This window comes from Salvelinus alpinus, chromosome 4 (genome assembly GCF_045679555.1).
Source record: "Salvelinus alpinus chromosome 4, SLU_Salpinus.1, whole genome shotgun sequence".
NCBI classification, from domain to species: Eukaryota; Metazoa; Chordata; class Actinopteri; order Salmoniformes; family Salmonidae; genus Salvelinus; species Salvelinus alpinus.
In genome coordinates this window covers 55,096,105-55,118,458 of record NC_092089.1, presented here as the reverse complement: position 1 = coordinate 55,118,458, position 22,354 = coordinate 55,096,105, and the positions used below count along the sequence as shown (strand labels likewise).

At 44.4% G+C, this 22,354-nt stretch overlaps 1 protein-coding gene across 4 annotated transcripts in view; it reads right to left on the bottom strand.

Moving 5' to 3' along the window:
- LOC139573976 (clathrin coat assembly protein AP180-like) overlaps positions 1-21,678 on the bottom strand; it is a 70,753-nt gene extending 49,075 nt beyond the window's left edge. For 2 of the 4 annotated variants that reach the window (XM_071398014.1, XM_071398013.1), the window contains exon 1: positions 20,740-21,670. In XM_071398014.1, coding sequence (XP_071254115.1) covers positions 20,740-20,869 — 130 coding nt within the window. In that variant the 5' untranslated portion in view covers positions 20,870-21,670. Of the gene's footprint in view, positions 1-20,739 lie in introns of all 4 variants that reach the window. The other 2 variants (XM_071398011.1, XM_071398012.1) reach the window with 2 other exon arrangements.
- Between the last annotated feature and the right edge of the window lie 676 nt (positions 21,679-22,354).

The following is a 22,354-nucleotide window of genomic DNA, read 5'->3' as shown; positions in this document are numbered from 1 at the left end:
AGGCTGCAGGCCCAGACGGCATTCCCAGCCGCGTCCTCAGAGCATGCGCAGACCAGCTGGCTGGTGTGTTTACGGACATATTCAATCAATCCTTATCCCAGTCTGCTGTTCCCACATGCTTCAAGAGGGCCACCATTGTTCCTGTTCCCAAGAAAGCTAAGGTAACTGAGCTAAACGACTACCGCCCCGTAGCACTCACTTCCGTCATCATGAAGTGCTTTGAGAGACTAGTCAAGGACCATATCACCTCCACCCTACCGGACACCCTAGACCCACTCCAATTTGCTTACCGACCCAATAGGTCCACAGACGACGCAATCGCAACCACACTGCACACTGCCCTAACCCATCTGGACAAGAGGAATACCCATGTGAGAATGCTGTTCATCGATTACAGCTCAGCATTTAACACCATAGTACCCTCCAAACTCGTCATCAAGCTCGAGACCCTGGGTCTCGACCCCGCCCTGTGCAACTGGGTCCTGGACTTCCTGACGGGCCGCCCCCAGGTGGTGAGGGTAGGTAACAACATCTCCACCCCGCTGATCCTCAACACTGGGGCCCCACAAGGGTGCGTTCTGAGCCCTCTCCTGTACTCCCTGTTCACCCACGACTGCGTGGCCATGCACGCCTCCAACTCAATCATCAAGTTTGCGGATGACACTACAGTGGTAGGCTTGATTACCAACAACGACGAGACGGCCTACAGGGAGGAGGTGAGGGCCCTCGGAGTGTGGTGTCAGGAAAATAACCTCACACTCAACGTCAACAAAACAAAGGAGATGATTGTGGACTTCAGGAAACAGCAGAGGGAGCACCCCCCTATCCACATCGACGGGTCAGTAGTGCAGAAGGTGGAAAGTTTTAAGTTCCTCGGTGTACACATCACGGACAAACTGAATTGGTCCACCCACACAGACAGCGTCGTGAAGAAGGCGCAGCAGCGCCTCTTCAACCTCAGGAGGCTGAAGAAATTCGGCTTGTCACCAAAAGCACTCACAAACTTCTACAGATGCACAATCGAGAGCATCCTGTCGGGCTGTATCACCGCCTGGTATGGCAACTGCTCCGCCCACAACCGTAAGGCTCTCCAGAGGGTAGTGAGGTCTGCAGAACGCATCACCGGGGGCAAACTACCTGCCCTCCAGGACACCTACACCACCCGATGTCACAGGAAGGCCATAAAGATCATCAAGGACAACAACCACCCAAGCCACTGCCTGTTCACCCCGCTATCATCCAGAAGGCGAGGTCAGTACAGGTGCATCAAAGCAGGGACCGAGAGACTGAAAAACAGCTTCTATCTCAAGGCCATCAGACTGTTAAACAGCCACCACTAACATTTAGCGGCCGCTGCCAACATACTGACTCAACTCCAGCCACTTTAAAAATGGGAATTGATGGAAATTATGTAAAAATGTACCACTAGCCACTTTAAACAATGCCACTTAATATAATGTTTACATACCCTACATTACCCATCTCATATGTATATACTGTACTCTATATCATCTACTGCATCTTGCCATCTTTATGTAATACATGTACCACTAGCCACTTTAAACTATGCCACTTTATGTTTACATACCCTACAGTACTCATCTCATATGTATATACCGTACTCTATACCATCTACTGCATCTTGCCATGCCGTTCTGTACCACCACTCATTCATATATCTTTATGTACATATTCTTTATCCCTTTACACTTGTGTGTGTGTATAAGGTAGTAGTTGTGGAATTGTTAGGTTAGATTACTTGTTGGTTATTACTGCATTGTCGGAACTAGAAGCACAAGCATTTCGCTACACTCGCATTAACATCTGCTAACCATGTGTATGTGACTAATAAAATTTGATTTGATTTGATTTGATTTGAAATCTCTGGAAGACTGAAACAGGTTTCCCTCAAGAATTTCCCAGTATTTAGCGCCATCAATCATTCCTTCAATTCTGACCAGTTTCCCAGTCCCTGCCGATGAAAAACATCCCCACAGCATGATGCTGCCACCACCATGTTTCACTGTGGGGATGGTGTTCTTGGGGTGATGAGAGGTATTGGGTTTGCACCAGACATAGCGTTTTCCTTGATGGCCAAAAAGCTCAATTTTAGTCTCATCTGACCAGAGTACCTTCTTCCATATGTTTTGGGAGTCTCCCAAAACATATGCAGCTCCTTCAGGGTTATCTTTGGTCTCTTTGTTGCCTCTCTGATTAATGACCTCCTTGCCTAGTCCATGAGTTTTGGTGGGCGGCCCTCTCTTGGCAGGTTTGTTGTGGTGCCATATTCTTTCAATGTTTTAATAATGGATTTAATGGTGCTCCGTGGGATGTTCAAAGTTCCAGATATTTTTTTATAACCCAACCCTGATATGTACTTCTCCACAACTTTGTCCCTGACCTGTTTGGAGAGCTCCTTGGTCTTCATGGTGCCACTTGCTTGGTGGTGCCCCTTGCTTAGTGGTGTTGCAGACTCTGGGGCCTATCGGAACAGGTGTATTTATACTGAGATCATGTGACACTTAGACTGCAAACAGGTGGACTTTATTTAACTAATTGTGTGACTTCTGAAGGTAATTGGTTGCACCAGATCTTATTTAGGGGTTTCATAGCAAAGGGGGTGAATACATACGGACGCACCACTTTTCCGTTGTTTATTTTGTTTGTTTTTAAAACAAGTTATTGTTTTCATTTCACTTCACCGATTTGGACTATTTTGTGTATGTCCATTACATGAAATCCAAATAAAAATCCATTTAAATTACAGGTTGTAATGCAACAAAATAGGAAAGATGCCAAGGGGGATGAATAGTTTTGCAAGGCACTGAATATGTGACTAGTCTGAGCATAAACTAACCACAGAGCTCCTGGAGCATCGCTATGAGCTACACCCCAGACATAACCGAAAGGTTGCTGGATCGAATGCCTGAAATGACAAGGTAAAAATCTGTCGTTCTGAGCATAAGGCAGTTAACCCACTGTTCCCCGGGTGCCGATGACATGGATGTCGATTAAGGAAGCCCTCCCGCACCTCTCTGATTCAGAGGGGTTGGGTTAAATGCAGAAGACATATTTTAGTTGAATGCATTCAGTTGTACAACTGACTAGGTATCCCCTTTTCCCTTCAATAAGAGGACTTAATATCCATAAAACCAGGTCAATAGTGTGACCAGTGTTAGTATTTTTTATTTAACTGGGCAAGTCAGTTAGGAACAAATTCTTATTTACAATGATGGCCTACCCGGGCCAACCCTAACGACAATGGGCCAATTGTACATTTCCCTATGGGACTCCCGATCATGACCTGTTGTGATACAGCCTGGAATCGAACCAGGGTCTGTAGCGACACCTCTAGCACTGAGATACAGTGCCTTAGACCGTAGATACAGCACAACAGTTTGACTAGAGGGAGCATGTTATTTTATCACAGTATTAAGGGAAGATCTCAATTGTATATTCCTCTTTCTCTCGCTATCCCTCTTCTATCCCCTTTTTACTGCAGCACACTAATTTCACGGTTCTCTACTGGGAGAGAATGAATAGGGGTGGGGTAAGGATGGGGGGGGAGCGCCTAACAAAGCAGCAAGGAGAAGATGGAGAAAAATGGAACGAGCACAAGGAAGTTGGGGGGCGTAGCTGCACCACTTAGCCCTACCACTCCCTCTTATTTCTTCTCACTATACTAACACTCTATACATCTCACAAAGTGAGCTTGCTCAATCTAGTCTCTCGCTGCTCCACCTTGTCTCTTTTTAACTCTCCCTCTGCCGCTACAGATGCATGTTTTCTCTCATTCTATTCTGAAGGAGATCTTCACTCTCCATGAATGAGTTGATAGGACTTCAAATGCAGGAGCAAAGTACTACATAAATACAGCTCCTTACACATACAGTGGCAAGAACCATTTGGAATTACCTGGATTTCTGCATAAATTGGTTATACAATTTCATCTGATTTTCATCTAAGTCACAACAATAGACAAACACAGTGTGCTTAAACTAATTTCACACAAAATATTGTATTTTTCTTGTCTATATGGAATACATAATTTAAACATTCGCAGTGTAGGTTGGGGAAAGTATGTGAACCCTTAGGCTAATGACTTCTCCAAAAGCTCATTGGAGTCAGGAGTCAGCTAACCTGGAGTGCAATCAATGAGATGAGATTGGATATGTTGGTTAGAACTGCCCTGCCCTATAAAAAATACAGACAAAATTTGAGTTTGCGATTTACAAGAAGCATTGTCTGATGTGAACCATGCCTCGAATAAAAGAGATCTCAGAAGACCTAAGATTAAGAATTGTTGACTTGCATAAAGCTGGAAAGGGTTACAAAAGTATCTCTAAAAGCCTTGATGTTCATCAGTCCATGGTAAGACAAATTGTCTATCAATGGAGAAAGTTCAGCACTGTTGCTACTCTCCCTAGGAGTGGCCGTCCTGCAAAGATGACTGCAAGAGCACAGCGCAGAATGCCCATTGAGGTTAAAAAGAATCCTAGAGTGTCAGCTAAAGACTTAGAGAATTCTCTGGCACATAATAACATCTCTGTTGACAAGTCTACGATACATAAAACACTGAAACAAAAAGGGTGTTCATGGGAGGACACCGCGGAAGAAGCCACTGCTGTCCAAAAAAAACCATTGCTGCACGTCTGAAGTTCGCAAAAGAGCACCTGGATGTTCCACAGCGCTACTGGCAAAATATTCTGTGGACAGATTAAACTACAGTTGAGTTGTTTGGAAGGAACACACAACACTATGTGTGGAGAAAAAGAGGCACAGCACACATCAAATCCTCATCCCAACTGTAAAGTATGGTGGAGGGAACATCATGTTTTGGTGCCGCTTTGCTGCATGCTATCATCGACGTAAATAATGAATTCCCACGTTTATCAAGACATTTTGCAGGAGAATCGTCGGACGGGGCCACACTGTCTCCCGACCCCTCCTGTCTCAGCCTCCAGTATTTATGCTGCAATAGTTTGATCGGGGGCTAGGATCAGTCTGTTAAATCTGCAGTATTTCTCCTGTCTTATCCTGTGTCCTGTGTGAAGTTAAGTATTCTCCCTCTAACTCTCTCTCTTTCGCTCTTTCTCTCTTTTCTCTCTTCTCTCGGAGGACCTGAGCACTAAGACCATGCCTCAGGACTACCTAGCCTGATGACTCCTTGCTGTCCCCAGTCCACCTGGTCGTCCTGCTGTTCCAGTTTCAACTGTTCTGACTGCGGCTATGGAACCCTGACCTGTTCACCTGTAACGGCAGATTTCCTCCTCTTCGTCTGAAGAGGAGGTGTAGGGATCGGACCAAGACGCAGAGTGGAAAGTGTCCATAATTTATTATAAAATTAACTGAACACTACAATGAAACAAATTAACAAATAGAATCCAACCGAAAACAGTCCCGTGTGGCACGAATACTAACACGAAAGACAAACACCCAACAAACACACACGTGAACCCCGGCTGCCTAAGTATGATTCTCAATCAGGGACAACGATTGACAGCTGCCTCTGATTGAGAATCATACCAGGCCGAACGCACAAAACCCCAACATAGAAAACAACACATAGACAACCCACCCAACTCACGCCCTGACCATACTAAATAAATACAAAACAAGAGAAAACAGGTCAGGAACGTGACATCACCGGACATGCTACCTTGTCCCGGACTTGCTTTTTTCGACTCTCTCTCTCTACCGCACCTGCTGTCCTCTGAATGCTCGGCTATAAAAAGCCAACTGACATTTACTCCTGAGGTGCTGACCTGTTGCACCCTCTACAACCACTGTGATTATTATTATTTGACCCTGCTGGTCATCTATGAACGTTTGAACATCTTGGCCATGTACTGTTATAATCTCCACCCGGCACAGCCAGAAGAGGACTGGCAAACCCTCAGAGCCTGGTTCCTCTCTAGGTTTCTTCCTGGGTTCCTGCCTTTCCAGGGAGTTTTTCCTAGCCACCGTGCTTCTACATCTGCATTGCTTGCTGTTTGGGGTTTTAGGCTGGGTTTCTGTATAGCACTTAGTGACATCAGCTGATGTAAAAAGGGCTTTATATTGGTTGATTGATTATGGTTCATTGTTTAGCTAGCTAGCTACATGTCTAAACAAAAGACTCCACTATACAAACAACCATTTCACTGTACCATTTACATCTTCTGTATCCTATGCATGTGAAAAATAAACGGATATAATTTGATATAGTGTGTGTTTACCAGAGACAGTAACGTGAAGAACAACATGACCAGCTGTCACGATCGTCAATGGGAGAGAGAGAGGACCAAGGCGCAGCGTGTGGAAAATACATCTTCTCTTTATTAGAAGAAGGACAACGAAACAAAACAACAAACAGACGAACGTGAAGCTATCAAAAACTAAGTGCAAACATGCAACATAGACACAGACATAGACAATTACCCACCAAACCCCAATGCCTATGACTGCCTTAAATATGGCTCTCAATCAGAGACAATGAACCACAGCTGCCTCTAACTGAGAACCAATCTAGGCAGCCATAGACATAACTAGACAACTACACTAGACACTACAAAAACACATACATTCCCCATGTCACACCCTGACCTAACTAAAAAACATAAAGAAAACAAAGAATACTAAGGCCAGGGCGTGACAGTACACCCCCCCCAAAGGTGCGGACTCCGACCGCACAAACTGACATAGAAAGGGGAGGGTCCGGGGTGGGCCCCATCATGGCGGCGGCTCGGGTGTGGGACGTGGCCCCCACTCCACCATTGTCAATACCCGCTTTGGTAGCCTCCTCCAAATGGCCACCCTCCAAATTAACCCCACTGGATTAGGGGGCAGCACCGGACTGAGGGGCAACACCGGAATGAGGGGCAGCTCCGGACTGAGGGACGGCAGCTCCGGACTGAGGGACGGCAGCTCCGGACTGAGGGACGGCAGCTCCGGACTGGCTGACGGCTCTGGCTGGTCATGGCTGGCTGACGGCTCTGGCTGGTCATGGCTGGCTGACGGCTCTGGCTGGTCATGGCTGGCTGACGGCTCTGGCTGGTCATGGCTGGCTGACGGCTCTGGCTGGTCATGGCTGGCTGACGGCTCTGGCTGGTCATGGCTGACGGAAGGCTCGGGCTGATCCTGTCTGGCGGAAGGCTCTGGCTGCTCCTGTCTGGCGGAAGGCTCTGGCTGCTCCTGTCTGGCGGGAAGGCTCTGGCTGCTCCTGTCTGGCGGGAAGGCTCTGGCTGCTCCTGTCTGGCGGAAGGCTCTGGCTGCTCCTGTCTGGCGGAAGGCTCTGGCTGCTCCTGTCTGGCGGAAGGCTCTAGCGGCTCCTGTCTGGCGGACGGCTCTGAAGGCTCATGGCAGACGGGCGGCTTTGCAGGCTCATGGCAGACGGGCGGCTTTGAAGGCTCAGTCCAGACGGGCAGTTCATGCGGCGCTTGGCAGACGGACAGTTCAGACGGCGTTGGGCAGACGGGCAGTTCAGGCGCCGCTGGGCAGACGGGCAGTTCAGGCGCCGCTGGGCAGACGGGCAGTTCAGACACCGCTGGGCAGACGGCAGACTCTGGCCGGCTGAGACGCACTATAGGCATGGTGCGTGGTGCCGGAACTGGAGGTACCGGGCTAAGGACACACACCTTCAGGCTAGTGCGGGGAGCAGCAACAGGGCACACTGGACTCTCAAGGCGTACTATAGGCCTGGTGCGTGGTACCGGCACTGGTGGTACCGGGCTGAGGGCACGCACATCAGGGCGAGTACGAGGAGAAGGAACAGGACTCTGTACAGGACTCTGGAGACACACAGGAGGCCTGATGAGTGGTGCCGGAACTGGAGGCACTGGACTGGAGACACGCACCACAGGGAGAGTGCGTGGAGGAGGAACAGGGCTCTGGAGACGCACTGGAAGCCTGGTGCGTGGTGTAGGCACTGGTGGTACTGGGCTGGGGCGGGGAGGTGGCGCCGGAAATACCGGACCGTGCAGGCGTACTGGCTCCCTTGAGCACTGAGCCTGCCCAACCTTACCTGGTTGTATGCTCCCCGTCGCCCGACCAGTGCGGGGAGGTGGAATAACCCGCACCGGGCTATGTAGGCGAACCGGGGACACCATGCGTAAGGCTGGTGCCATGTAAGCCGGCCCGAGGAGAAGCACTGGTGGCCAGATGCGTTGGGCCGGCTTCATGACATCCGGCTCAACGCTCAATCTAGCCCGGCCGATACGTGGAGCTGGAATGTACCGAACCGGGCTATGCACGCGTACAGGAGACACCATGCGCTCTACTGCGTAACACGGTGTCTGCCCGTACTCTCGCTCTCCACGGTAAGTACAGGGAGTATGCGCAGGTCTCCTACCTGACTTCGCCACACTCCCTTTTAGCCCCCCCCCCCCCAAGAAAATGTTGCGTTGTACTCGCGGGCTTCCAGCCTTGCTTCCGTGCTGCCTCCTCATATCGCCGCCTCTCTGCTTTCGCTTCCTCCAGCTCAGCTTTGGGGCGGCGATATTCTCCTGGTTGAGCCCAAGATCCCTTACCATCCAATTCGTCCTCCCATGTTCAGAAATCCTGTCTAGGTGGGTCCTGTTGCCGCTTGACACGCCGCTTGGTCCGATTCTGGTGGGTAATTCTGTCACGATCGTCAATGGGAGAGAGAGAGGACCAAGGCGCAGCGTGTGGAAAATACATCTTCTCTTTATTAGAAGAAGGACAACGAAACAAATCAACAAACAGACGAACGTGAAGCTATCAAAGACTAAGTGCAAACATGCAACATAGACACAGACATAGGCATTGGGGTTTGGTGGGTAATTGTCTATGACTGCCTTAAATATGGCTCTCAATCAGAGACAATGAACCACAGCTGCCTCTAATTGAGAACCAATCTAGGCAGCCATAGACATAACTAGACAACTACACTAGACACTACAAAAACACATACATTCCCCATGTCACACCCTGACCTAACTAAAAAACATAAAGAAAACAAAGAATACTAAGGCCAGGGCGTGACACCAGCACCAAAGATAGATTAGGATATAGGCCAAGGACTATATAAAATGTATTTGTACTACTACGTTTTTGCTACTACTTTTAGTCTTCAAATATTTGGTTGTTTACTACACTACCTTAGTACACTACTCTCCAGTAGGTGTACCAAAACAGTAGGTGTAGCAAAATATTTAAGGGCATTTTCTCAATAGTGGCGTTACAAGTTTATTAACTTTCAAAGCAGAATAACTTTCCCATTGTTCCTCAACTGCAGTGTATGATATACTATTTTCTATCTCTGACTCTAATTTTATCCAATGTAAAAAACACAATTTCCAATTTAGCTAAATAGTACCAAATCCAGGTGGTGGGTTACATATCTGCTGCCACCTCTCACCCCCTCCCCTGTGCCCTCCAACCCCTACTACTACATAAAAGCTGTTAATTGGAATGACTGTGGATTTAGATTTAGGCAGTGCAGGTGATAATTAACAGTGCTGGTGATAATTAACACCACACACACACACACAGAGAGATGGGTATTCTGCTGCAAATGCCTGTCGGATGTCACGATAGAATATATATGTGTTGTTGTGTATGTATGTGTGTTGGTGTGTGTACGTGCATGCGTGTGTGTCCACAGCCCTGATCATGACTCATGTACACTCAAACAGCTGTTGTAGCAGGGCAAGAGGATGGAAGCCATATTGTTTAAATTGCATTGGATAAAGATGGTGGTCCTTATGAGCAGCAGGGTAGCAGGTCTCCTCCTTCTGAACCATCTAATTTGGCTATAATCCAAATCCTGCCAGTGCACTACCTCCCTCTGGGCTCAGGCTAAGGCTGTCCTTCTCATCTTACTAGGGTCTTAACCTTTGAAGTCAGTATGAAAACCATCAGTCTTTCTGACCATAGGGACCAAAAAACACGGTAGAAGCCAGAATCCCAACATGGCCACAATAATAAGATGATGTGAGAGTCATGAAGAGGTTAAACGTTTCCCAAGACTTGTGCCCAGGCAGCTGGGGCCCATGAGTGGCATAGACATAGAAAGCTGGGCTTCTTAATCCATAGCGACCCCATACAGTTGTGTTCTCTCTCCCCTTCCACACAATGAGAACTTGGCAGGAGAACGTACGTAGCATTCACACATAAGCAGTGCAACAGCTCTAAAATTGCTGGAGTCTGCACTGAAGACACAAGCAGGCCCTGTCGAGCCACCATCAAGAGTGTTGAAAGATGTGGAAGCACCTCCTTGCTGTTCAGCTGTAATGATCACAATTCTAAAATAATGAACGCGTGGATCTTTCACACAGGTGTGTCTCCAATCCCCTGCTAAGATGATAGCTGACCTGACATCTTACTCTTTTCAGGGCTTTCAATGTAAGCTGTGGTGTGAAGCTACACCGTCTTCTAGGTGTGAAGGTGTGGTCTGAGGAATCCTGACTGACAGACGGACCATTACAGTCTACTGTGTTGTCTGGCAGGAGGAAGACCCATTTCTGATCAGAGTCATGTTCTCAAGAGAGAAAATGTGTGGAAATAGGGAGATTTTAAATGCAAAATCTTGCTTTACAAAATGTTTTGCTACAGAGTGCCCTACTGAACATGACCCAAGTGATCTAGTTCAGCTACTACACTGGTGTCCTATTACACTACTACTGTATTATGTCTAGTGAAATCCCTTGTCCAGTGAGGGTTGGACACATGAGAGGTTGGAGGCTCTCTCCTCACTCTCTCTCTCCTCACTGCAGCACACTACTAGCACTGCATAATTTCACTCTCTACTGGGAGAGAATGAATAGGGGTGGGGTAAGGATGATTGGGAGAGAGAGCCTCTCTCCCTCTCGCTCTCCCGCTTATGGGTCAGCATGGAAAGCTTACAGGCCTGGTGTTTGACGATATCACACTCACGAAATCACCATGGAAACATACCGGGGACACAGAGTCTTCAAACGAAAAAGACACGAGAGACCTTTCCGCTTTTTAGATGGCACCACTCTATATCCAGACAAACGATTCCTACATCACAAGATAACACATAGGATTGGGAAATGAACATTAAGTGTGCTTTGGTGTACATCAATCAGGCAAGAACATGTTCTGAATGAATATCAATTTCCAGTCCTCCTCTAGCCGATGGGGAAGCCTTGATGAACAAGACTTGGAAGGACAGCATCACAACTAGTTATAAATAAACAATAAAACAGTAGGATCCACATTTTGCTCAAAAATCATACTTCTTGTATATTTCCTTTTTTTGCCTCTCAATTATTGAAGTCTGAGAGGAAAATCTGCTGGATGCAAAAGTTATTAAATTCATAATGTTGTTAGATCTAATAATGGTTTTGTGAGGGGTTCAGATCACAGACCTGCAATAATATTTAAAAAGTTACATATAAAAAAATGAAAAAATATTTTACAAATATCTATATTATTTGTCTTGTCTGTCCCATCTCCCCCGCCCCTCCCCCTTCTTAATAGGTGCCACCATTTTCTATTCCTCCCTCCCTCCCCACCTCACTCTCTCTTCCCCATGAGCTCATGTTGTGTTTGAAAAATTGTTTGTGGGACCAAGGCACACATGAATAGAATCAGCCTGCATCCATCGATATTCTATACTGACATTCAAAATACAAATGATAAATTCAAACAATTCTACATTTTTGACTACTCTATTGAATGTATCTAATGTTGTTTCCTTGGCGCTGTTCACACGAGCTATGGAGAGCTGTAGTGAAAGATCATCAAGGAAGTTTTGTAGCCATTGCGTTATGCTGAGGTTATGTGGAGGCTTGCATCTGGTCACTAACATTCTTTTTGCTGCAGTCAGCCCAGACAACCATATTCGTTTCTGGGGTACTGTGAAAGTCAGTGAAGAGTCATTTTCAACAATAAAATACTGGGGAGATAGGGAATGGCAGCACCAACCATGCTCGACACAGACCTGGCAACCTGTGACCAAAAGGTCTTCACACTGGGGCAGTCCCACATCATGTAGGTTCCACACTGAGAGATACTATTCTCTTCCTCATCTCCTAAGTAGGTTCCAAAACTCAGTGAGTGGATGGAATGGTGTTCATAAGAGCACATAGCAGTTCTTAACTGCAAATGTTTAAAAAATGACACACCAAATTAAACATATTTTTTTTAGGTCACGAAAGAATAATAAACCTTCATCATTCATTATGTCTGAAAATGAATTAATTGTTTGATGAATGAATTGATGAATTGTTTCCCTCCCAAAGGAAGGGAGTTATTTCAAAATATTGGTGTTTGGGTATGCCATTGCACTTCCCAATTACCCAGTTCTTCGATTTGTTGCCAGGTCTGTATTGTGTGGGAGATGATTGGTCCTAACTGAGTACGGCACAACTTAGGAGATGAGGAAGAGAATAGTATCTCTCAGTGTGAATGGTGACACTATATTTTCCTCATTTTCCAACCAAGAAAGACATTTATCTTGATCAAACTATTTCTTAAGTGGGCGGAGCACTAGAGACAAAGCATATTACTTGAAATTGGGTAAACCTAGTCCCCCAAAACCTTTGGATTGCTGGAGTGTAGTCATTTTAATTCTGGGACATTTCCCTTTCCATATAAAATTCAAGACTGAACTTTTTATATTTTCCCAGTACCCTAATGGCGTGGGCAAAGGAAGCATGCCAACAAAGTGATTGAGTCTAGGCAAGACATTAATTTTGACTTTTGAAATTCGACCTGATAAAGTTAATCTTAGATTAAACCATCTGTTGAGTTCTGCTGTAGTTTGAGCTGGGACTTGTTTGTAGATCTTCTAAACAAATGTATCTGGAAAGGGAAAAATGCGAAGGTGTTTAAAATGGGTCACAATTGGTATGTTCAATTCTATATTGAGATTGTACATTGCTTTGTTAAGTGGGAGCAGAGATGATTTAGTGAGGTTAATCTTATAACTTGATATACTGCTGAATTGTCTGAATATACTTAATACATTAGGGAGGGATTGTGATACATTGTCAAGGTACAATAATACATTGTTGCATTACAGCCTTATTCTAAAATGGATTAAATAAATAAACATCTTCATCAATCTACACACAATACCCCATAATGACAAAGCGAAAACAGATTGTCAGAATTTTTTGCAAATGTATTAGAAATAAAAACAGAAATACCTTATTTACATAAGTATTCAGTCCCTTTGCTATGACACTCAAAATTTTGCTTAGGTGCATCCTGTTTCCATTGATCAACCTTGAGATGCTTCTACAACTTGATTGGAGTCCACTTGTGGTACATTTAATTGATTGGACATGATTTGGAAAGGCACGCACCTGTCTATATAAGGTCCCACAGTTGACAGTGCATGTCAGAGCAAAAACCAAGCCATGAGGTTGAAGGAATTGTCCATAGAGCACCAAGACAGGATTGTGTCGAGGCACAGATCTGGGGACGGGTTCCAAAAATGTCAGCAGCATTTAAAGTCCCCAAGAACACATTGGCCTCCATCATTCTTAAATGGCAGAAGTTTGGAACCGCCAAGACTCTTCCTAGAGCTGACTGCTCGGCCAAACTGAGAAATCGGGGGAGAAGGGCCTTGGTCAGGCAGGTGACCATGAACTTGATGGTCAATCTGACAGAGCTACAGAGTTACTCTGTAGAGATGGGAGAACCTTCCAGAAAAACAACCATCTCTGCAGCACTCCACCAATCAGGCATTTATGGTAGAGTGACCAGACAGAAGCCACTCCTCAGTAAAAAGCACATGACAGCCCACTTGGAGACTGCCAAAAGGCACCTAAAGGACTCTCAGACCATGAGAAACAAGATTCTCTGGTCTGATGAAACCAAGATTGAACTATTTGGCCTGAATTTCAAGCGTCACGTCTGGAGGAAACCTGGCACCATCCCTACGGTGAAGTATGGTGGTGGCAGCATCATGCTATGAGGATGTTTTTCAGTGGCAGGGACTGGAAGACTAGTCAGGATCGAGGGAAAGATGAACAGAGCAAAGTACAGAGAGAGCCTTGATGAAAACCTGCTCCAGAGGGCTCAGGACTTCAGACTCGGGCAAAGGTTCACCTTCAAACAGGACAATGACCCTAAGCACACAGCCAAGACTTTGGGATAAGTCTCTGAATGTCCTTGAGTGGCCCAGCCAGAGCCCGGACTTGAACCCGATCTAACATCTCTGGAGGCCTGAAAGCTTGTAGCGTCATACGCAAGAAGACTCAAGGCTGTAATCACAGCCAACGGTGCTTCAACAAAGTAGTGAGTAAAGGGTTTAAATGCTTATGTAAATGTGATATTTTTTTATTTATTTTTTGGACCCAAAAATGTAAACCCTGTTTTTGCTTTGTCATTATCGTCACGTCTGCTTCTCTCCCCCCCTCCGGTGTACGACGTCGCCAGAGTACTAACCACCGGTCCTGGGATTCATCATTACGCACAGCTGGCACTCATCATTACGCGCAACTGTTAATCATTATGATTCACACCTGGACTCCATTATCTTCATCATTTCCTCCCCTTTATATGTCACTCTCCCAGGTTCACTCACCAGTTGGTATTGTTCTTGTGTATGTTAGTGTCATGTTCTTGGTTTTGTTGTTTTATTAAAACGTTTCACCTGCACCTGCTTCCGACTCACCGCCCCATCATTACAATTATGGGGTATTGTGTGTAGATTGATGAGGAAAAAATACAATTTAATACATTTTAGAATAAGGCTGTAATGTAACAAAGTGTCGAAAAAGTCAAAGGGTCTGAATACTTTCCGAATGCACTGTATGTCATCTGCATATAATGAGATTTGGTGGTCTGTGTCCTCAACTGATATTTGCTCTAAATCTTGGGATTGATCTATTGTTTTAGCTAAAGGCTCCAGTGATAGGGCAAATAGGTGACTAGACGCTGGACAGCCTTGATGAGTTCCCCGTTTGATGTCGAACTGTGAGGAGCATTGGTTGCCCATCAAAGACCATCGCAAAGGGGTTACGATACATATTTATAAATATTTAGCCAAATACCATTCTTTCCATAGAATACCAGAGACGGTCAAAGGCCTGACTGCACAGGGGGATGGTATATTAGGAGTAATGTGCATTATACATATGAGACGTCTCAGACTGGCGTCAGACAATCTATGTTTGACAAAACCTGTTTGATCAGGATTAACTAGTTTGGGTAAATGATTTCAAGACGTTTGGCTAGAACCTTTTCGTACAATTTCATGTCACTGTTAATGAGGGAGAGAGGCCTATGACTTGAATAGAGAGTTGTGTCTTTACCTTTTTTATGTAACAGAGAGATAACTGCACTATTAACATCTCTATTGAAAAAGCCCATTTGAATAGATGTTTGTATCATTTCTAATAATATCAAGCCAAGTTCAGACCAAAAGGTTAAATAGAATTCCGGTTGGGATGCCATCCCATCCAGGGGATTTACCTCAGTTCATGTCTTTCAATGCATCGTGCAGTTCATTGAGCATTATACTGTAGGTGCATTTAGAGTGTGTATCATCGGAGGAGAGTTGCGGGTTCAAGCCCTCGAAAAAGGCCTCGAAAAAGGGTCTCTTGCTTTCAGCTGTATTTTGTACTTCAGAACTGTATACTTTTTCATATCAATTTTTTAATTGTAAATTGATTGATGGTGAAAAAGAGAACACGTCAGACTGAATGGAAACAACGTCAGCAAGACTATCATTATTGCGTAATTTACTAGCTAAGAGGAAGCTAGGTCTATTACCGTCCACATAATCAGTTTGTCTGACTTAATGAATTAGAAATTCTGCTCTTAATTTGAGTAAGGAATTTAACTAAGGATAAAATGAGACTGTTGAGACTTGTTCAAACCAGAAGCAAATGCTATTGTATTGTTTCTAATGAACCCTTTAATGGCATCCCCCAGGAATTCATTATCATTCACCAATTCTTTGTTGAGGAGGATAAATTCATGTAAATCAGACCTGAATTGATTACAGAAATCCAATTTTTTAGAGTGAGATTACTTGTGGCACAATTTGGAACATTGGTTATAGTTTGCATAAGTTTCTGTCATGATCAGACATAGACATACAGTACGTACAATTTCCACCTTTTGTACTAGATGCAATAACTGTGATGAAAGTAATATGTAATCAATCTATCCTTGAAAATGATCTGTGCCTAGCAGAGTAAAAAGTATATTCTTTCAGGTGTGGATTATGCACTCTCCATATTGTATATCTACTAGTGTAACATCAGAAACCATATTTTGCTACGCTATAGTGGCTAGTGGTGCAGTACCCGATTTGTTAGATTTACACATTGTCGGGTTTATGGTTGTATTCATGTCACCACCTAAGACCATATGGAAATCTGATATTCCAGCAAGAATTTTGGATAGAGAAACAAAAAACGAATAATCGTAAGCAATTGGAGGCATATGGGGGCATATGCAGAAACAAAAATATATACAGTACCAGTCAAAAGTTTGGACACACCTACTCATTCAAGGGTTTTTCTTTATTTTTACTATTTTCTGCATTGAAGAATAATAGTGAAGACATCAAAACTATGAAATAACACATATCTAGTAACCAAAAAAGTGTTGAAAAATGTAAAATATATTTTACATTCTTCAAAGTAGCACCCCTTTGCCTTCATGACAGCTTTGAACACTCTTGGCATTCTCTCAACCAGCTTCATGAGGAATGCTTTTCCAACAGTCTTGAAGGAGTTCCCACATATGCTGAGCAATTGTTGGCTGCTTTTCCTTCACTCTGCGGTCCAACTCATCCCAAACCATCTCAATTGGGGTGAGGTCGGGTGATTGTGGAGGCCAGGTCATCTGATGCAGCACTCCATCACTCTCCTTCTTGGTCAAATAGCCCTTACACAGCCTGGAGGTGTGTTGGGTCATTGTAATGTTGAAAACCAAATGATAGTCCCACTAAGCGCAAACCAGATGGGATGGCTTATCGTTGCAGAATGACGTGGTAGCCATGCTGGTGAAGTGTGCCTTAAATTCTAAATAAATCACTGACAGTGTCACCAGCAAAGCAGCCCCACACCATCACATCTCCTCCCCCATGCTTCACGGTGGGAACCACACATACGGAGATCATCCGTTCACCTACTCTGTGTCTCACCAAGACACAGCGGTTGGATCCAAAAATCTCAAATTGGACTCATTAGACCAAAGGACAGATTTCCACCGGACTAATGTCAATTGCTCATGTTTCTTGGCCTAAACAAGTCACTTCTTCTTATTTGTGTCCTTTAGTAGTGGTTTCTTTGCAGCAACTCGACCATGAAGGCCTGGTTCACACAGCCTCCTCTGAACAGTTGATGTTGAGATGTGCCGTTACTTGAACTCTGTGAAGCATTTATTTGGGCTGCAATCTGAGGTGCAGTTAACTCTAATGAACTTATCCGCCGCAGTAGAGGTAACTGTTGGTCTTCCTTTCCTGTGGCCATCCTCATGAGAGCCAGTTTCATCATAGTGCTTGATGGTTTTTGCGACTGCACTTGAAGAAACATTCAAAGTTCTTGAAATGTTCCACGTTGACAGACCTTCATGTCTTAAAGTAATGAAGGACTGTCATTTATCTTTGCTTTTTTGAGCTGTTCTTGCCATAACATGGACTTGGTCTTTTACCAAATAGGGCTATCATCTGTATACCACCCCTACCTTGTCACAACACAACTGATTGGCTCAAACGCATTAAGAAGGAAAGAAATTCCACAAATGAACTTTTAACAAGGCACACCTGTTAATTGAAATGCATTCCAGGTGACTACCTCATGAAGCTGGTTGAGAGAATGCCAAGAGTGTGCAAAGCTGTCATCAAGGCAAAGGGTGGCTACTATATTTAAAATATATTTAGATTTGTTTAACACCTTTTTGGTTACTACATGATTCCATATGGGTTATTTCATAGTGTTGATGTCTTCACTATTATTCTACAATGTAGAAAATAGTAAAAAAATATATAAAAACCCTTGAATGAGTCGGTGTGTCCAAACTTTTGACTGGTACTGTAAATTTGCCAGAAAATATTTCTTTCACATAGGTAATCCTCCCTTCTTGATCATTGAAACTTGAGACTTCAACAATTACCACTTTTGTTTTATTATTAACAGAAGAAAAGGCAGCCAACTTCAAGTTGTTGTTTTCTATTTTGCTTACATCCTCATCCTTCATTATATGAGATTCCTGGAGCATGGCAATATCTACTCCTTTCCTATTCACAATATCAAAACAACTAGTATGCTTTTTTTTCTCCTTTTATGCCCTGTAAATTCCAAGAAAGCACAGTTAGCTTAATAACGATTAAAAATCTGGAAAAGACTTTGTTGCAAATGTAATAATGAGTACAATCTCATTTTAAAGTTAATAAAAAGTAAATAGATGAGTAATCAATAATCAGCATAGAATACAGTACGTAAAAATAAAAAATAAACTACATTTTCCAAGAAACTATTTGCCATATGTACTTTTGTGTGTGTGTGTGTGTGTGTGTGTGTGTGTGTGTGTGTGTGTGTGTGTGTGTGTGTGTGTGTGTGTGTGTGTGTGTGTGTGTGTGTGTGTGCATGCACGCGTGCGTGTGCATGCATATATATGTGTGTGAACCTGTTGTGTATTCAGTGGAGAGCATTGTCCCTTAGAGCTAGTCAGTGGGTCGACATCACATATACTCAGAGCACTAAACGAGAGTGACTGGCTATGAGGAGCAGAGGACACTGAGTCTACACTTTCCGAGATGTCAAATGATTGCTGACACATGATTGGCCGGGGGTGGGCTTTCCAATCCCCCAATCCCATGATTAAGGGGAGAACATAAATATGCTTTACTCCCAGACTCAAGGAGGGTGGATTGATTATTCCCTGTGAGGTTTTTCCAAGGTCACTCTTGGTTTTCATATTGATGATGTACAGAAGGAGAAACTATAGCATTAGGTTACCTAGCTGACGCAGTATTGGGCTATCATCCTGGCAAGCAGACTCTCTTGGCCTAATTGCCACAGACTGATCACCAATGGTCCTTAGGGAGAAAGTGAGGCAAACAAGCCACCTGCCATCAGTGATAATGTAGGCCTGATGCAAATCAGAAGCCTTTGGATTAAATTGATCTGGTGCCTGACCTGGACACCCATGACAAAGATTCTCTCAGGTAGGAGTGTAATTCTCTCAGGTAGGAGTGTATAATCTTTCAAATGCTTACACATAATCGCATACAGGGGTATACACTTAGTATACAAAACATTAAGAATACCTGCTCGTTCCATGACATAGACTGACCAGGTGAATCCAGGTGAAAGCTATATGATCCCTATATGATCCCAATCAGTGTAGATGAAGGGGAGGAGACAGGTTAAATAATTATTTTTTAAGCCTTGCGACAATTGAAGCATGGATCGTGCACCATTGAGAGGGTGAATGGGCAAGACAAAAGATTTAAGCGCCTTTGAACGGGATATGGTAGTAGGTGCCAGGCGCACCGGTTTGTGTCAAGAACTGCAACGCTGACGGATGCTTCACACTCAACAGTTTCCTGTGTGTATCAAGAATGGTCCACCACCCAAAGGGCATCCAGCCAACTTGACACAACTGTGGGAAGCATTGGAGTCAACATGGGCCAGCATCCCTGTGGAACGCTTTCAACACCTTGTAGAGTCCATGCCCTGACAAGTTGAAGCTGTTCTTAGGGCAAAAGGTTGGAGGTGCAACTCAGTATTAGGAAGGCGTTCCTAATGTTTGTAATACTCAGTGTATATTGGGTGTGTCAGACATTTAGTCAAATACAACTCTGAAACTAAGAAGTAAATTCAGCACATCGGGTTTCCTATGTCATTGGCAGGCAAAACCTGAAGAAAAAAACCTTGTATCTCATCACCATCTTTTGATACCAGACACAGCTGACAGACAGTGCCACTCCGCCTCCAATACCTCCTCAAACTGGCCAGGTCCCGAGGTACAAGCCTGTGTTAGTAGTAGTGACAACAGGACCTTTGACCTTTCGCATTATGCATTTAGCAACATTGGTGCAGGAATCTATTATTCAGACAGATAGAGGCCCTGATCCAATGCTTTAAAAACATAGCCTGCCTGCCTTCCTTCCTTCATTCCTTCCTTTCTTCTTTGAGGTAATCCCTGATCTAACAAAAATTGCTAGGTGTAAGCAATGGTTCTATCCCATAGCTCCCACCATTTCACCCATATCAGATCACTTATTTCTCAAATGAGGGTGGAAGGAAGGATGCAGAGGTAGGAGGCTGATGGCTCTGTTCTGTTCAATGTCCTGGCTCGAAGTTGACTACTTCAGTCTAACCGCCCCTTTTATGAGCGCAGCAGGCATCAATATTGATCGGTGATGCCTGGCAAGGGGCCTGGATAGTCTGGCTAAAGCAAAAAATCATTTGTTTTAGGTCTACATGATGAACATTTTTATTTCACACAAGCAAATGAAGATGGCGAATCATTACTATTGATTTAATAATATTATGATATGGGTATAGGTATCACAGGAGATTGGTGGCACCTTAATTGAGGAGGACAGGCTCGTTGTAATGGCTGGAGCGGAATGAGTAGACTAGTATCAAATACATGAAACACATAGTTTGATGACACTCCATTTGCTCCATTATGAGCGTCCTCCCCTTAACAGCCTCCACTGATAGGTATAATATTATTAAATCACAGGAACACACACACACACACACACACACACACACACACACACACACACACAGGAAGGGAACCAGTACTTGTAAGGTGTGTGTAGAGATAGGGAGGAGAGGCCATACTTACATTCCAGGTGTTTTTTCTTGGGTGCTGTCTGCTCATGAGTGGTGGCTTTGCAGACAGCTCGAGCAACCTCCGATCCCGTTAAGCTGTATTGCGCCGCGGCAATGCGGTCCGTCAGCGTCTGCCCCGACATCTTCTCTCCGTGGCGTCAAACCTCACGAATCAAACGTCAAAAATGGTCCCCCCCCAAAGCACAACCAGTCGTGGTATTCCAGACTGCCCTTAAAAATCCACTGGGGAGGTGGATATAGGTAAAAAATACTCTCAGCCTAGATATGGGGAAATGTTCTGAGATCGGAAATGAAACGACAAATTGAAAAGGATGCTTGACATGGATAATGACAAATACGCTTGCGTCGTGCTTTCCTCTCGAGTCAATTTACCGATAGCCTATGCCTTACTTAGCCCTGGCCCATGCTATATGAACTCGATTTGATAAATGAGATTGGCCTATTGGCTAACAGAGGTGCAATTTATCCTCAATATGCAATACAAAAAGGCAAAGGGAGAGATGAGGTCGATTTATTTTCTATGATACCTTCTCGTTGTAATTGTCTATAAACGGGTATTTATTTTTTGCAATGTTTGATTTGTATAATTCTACATTAGTAATAAATGTTTTACAATTAAATATCCGTTCAATTACTTGTAGGTTAATCTATTCTAAAGTCCTTACTGTAACGGTTTGGATGGTCTCCTCCTTATAAAATGATGGTTCGCTGTGGATGATGCTTGACCGACAACGCGTCCTTCTCTCTTCCAGCGAAGGACTATATTCCTCGCCAAGGACCCCAGTTTTTCAGCCAACTATTTCGCCTCTCAATTTATGGGCCATTAAATAACAGTGGCGTTCTTTCCTCCCAGTGATCCACCGTTCACCACCGACGATGCTTGAAACTGAGGAGGTGGATTTGCCTTGTTTGTTTATTTATTTATTATCTCACTCCTCCCCCTCGTCTGAGTCAGATGGCACGTCATTTAAGAACCCAGTAGGCTAGTAGCAGCATCGATATAATCAGCGGGCTGCATCCCAATGGCGAGGCGAGTTCTTAAAGGGGACTACAGAAGCCAACGTTGCAACTGATAGTTATGAGTAACCAACAGCTGATCTAGCCAGTACTGGAGAAGGATTTGGAAAGCTCCCTGACTCAACTATATTGTGTTGTATTACGCTGCCTATTATGCTTTCATATGTAATCCCTGTTGGAAGTCTGTTTGTCTTTTCCTCTGGATTCCCTGAGAAGAATGGTTTGTTCACAATGATATGTTTGCGCATCTATTGGTGATGATAGAGAAACCTTCAAGTATTTATATTAGAACCATTTCAGCTCCATGGCGCTGTCCATAAGTGCTGCCCAGTCTATGGATCTCAAACCATTTCAGCATCATGGCGCTGTCCTCAATTGGTTTCCACCAAAAACACCTTCCACCAAGAAGACCAGCATCCCAGAGTCGCCTCTTCACTGTTGACATTGAGACTGGTGTTTTGGGGTACTATTTAATGAAGCTGCCAGTTGAGGACTTGTGGGGCTTCTGTTTCTTCAAACTAGACACTCTAATGTACTTGTCCTCTTGCTCAGTTGTGCACCGGGGCCTCCCACTCCTCTTTCTATTCTGG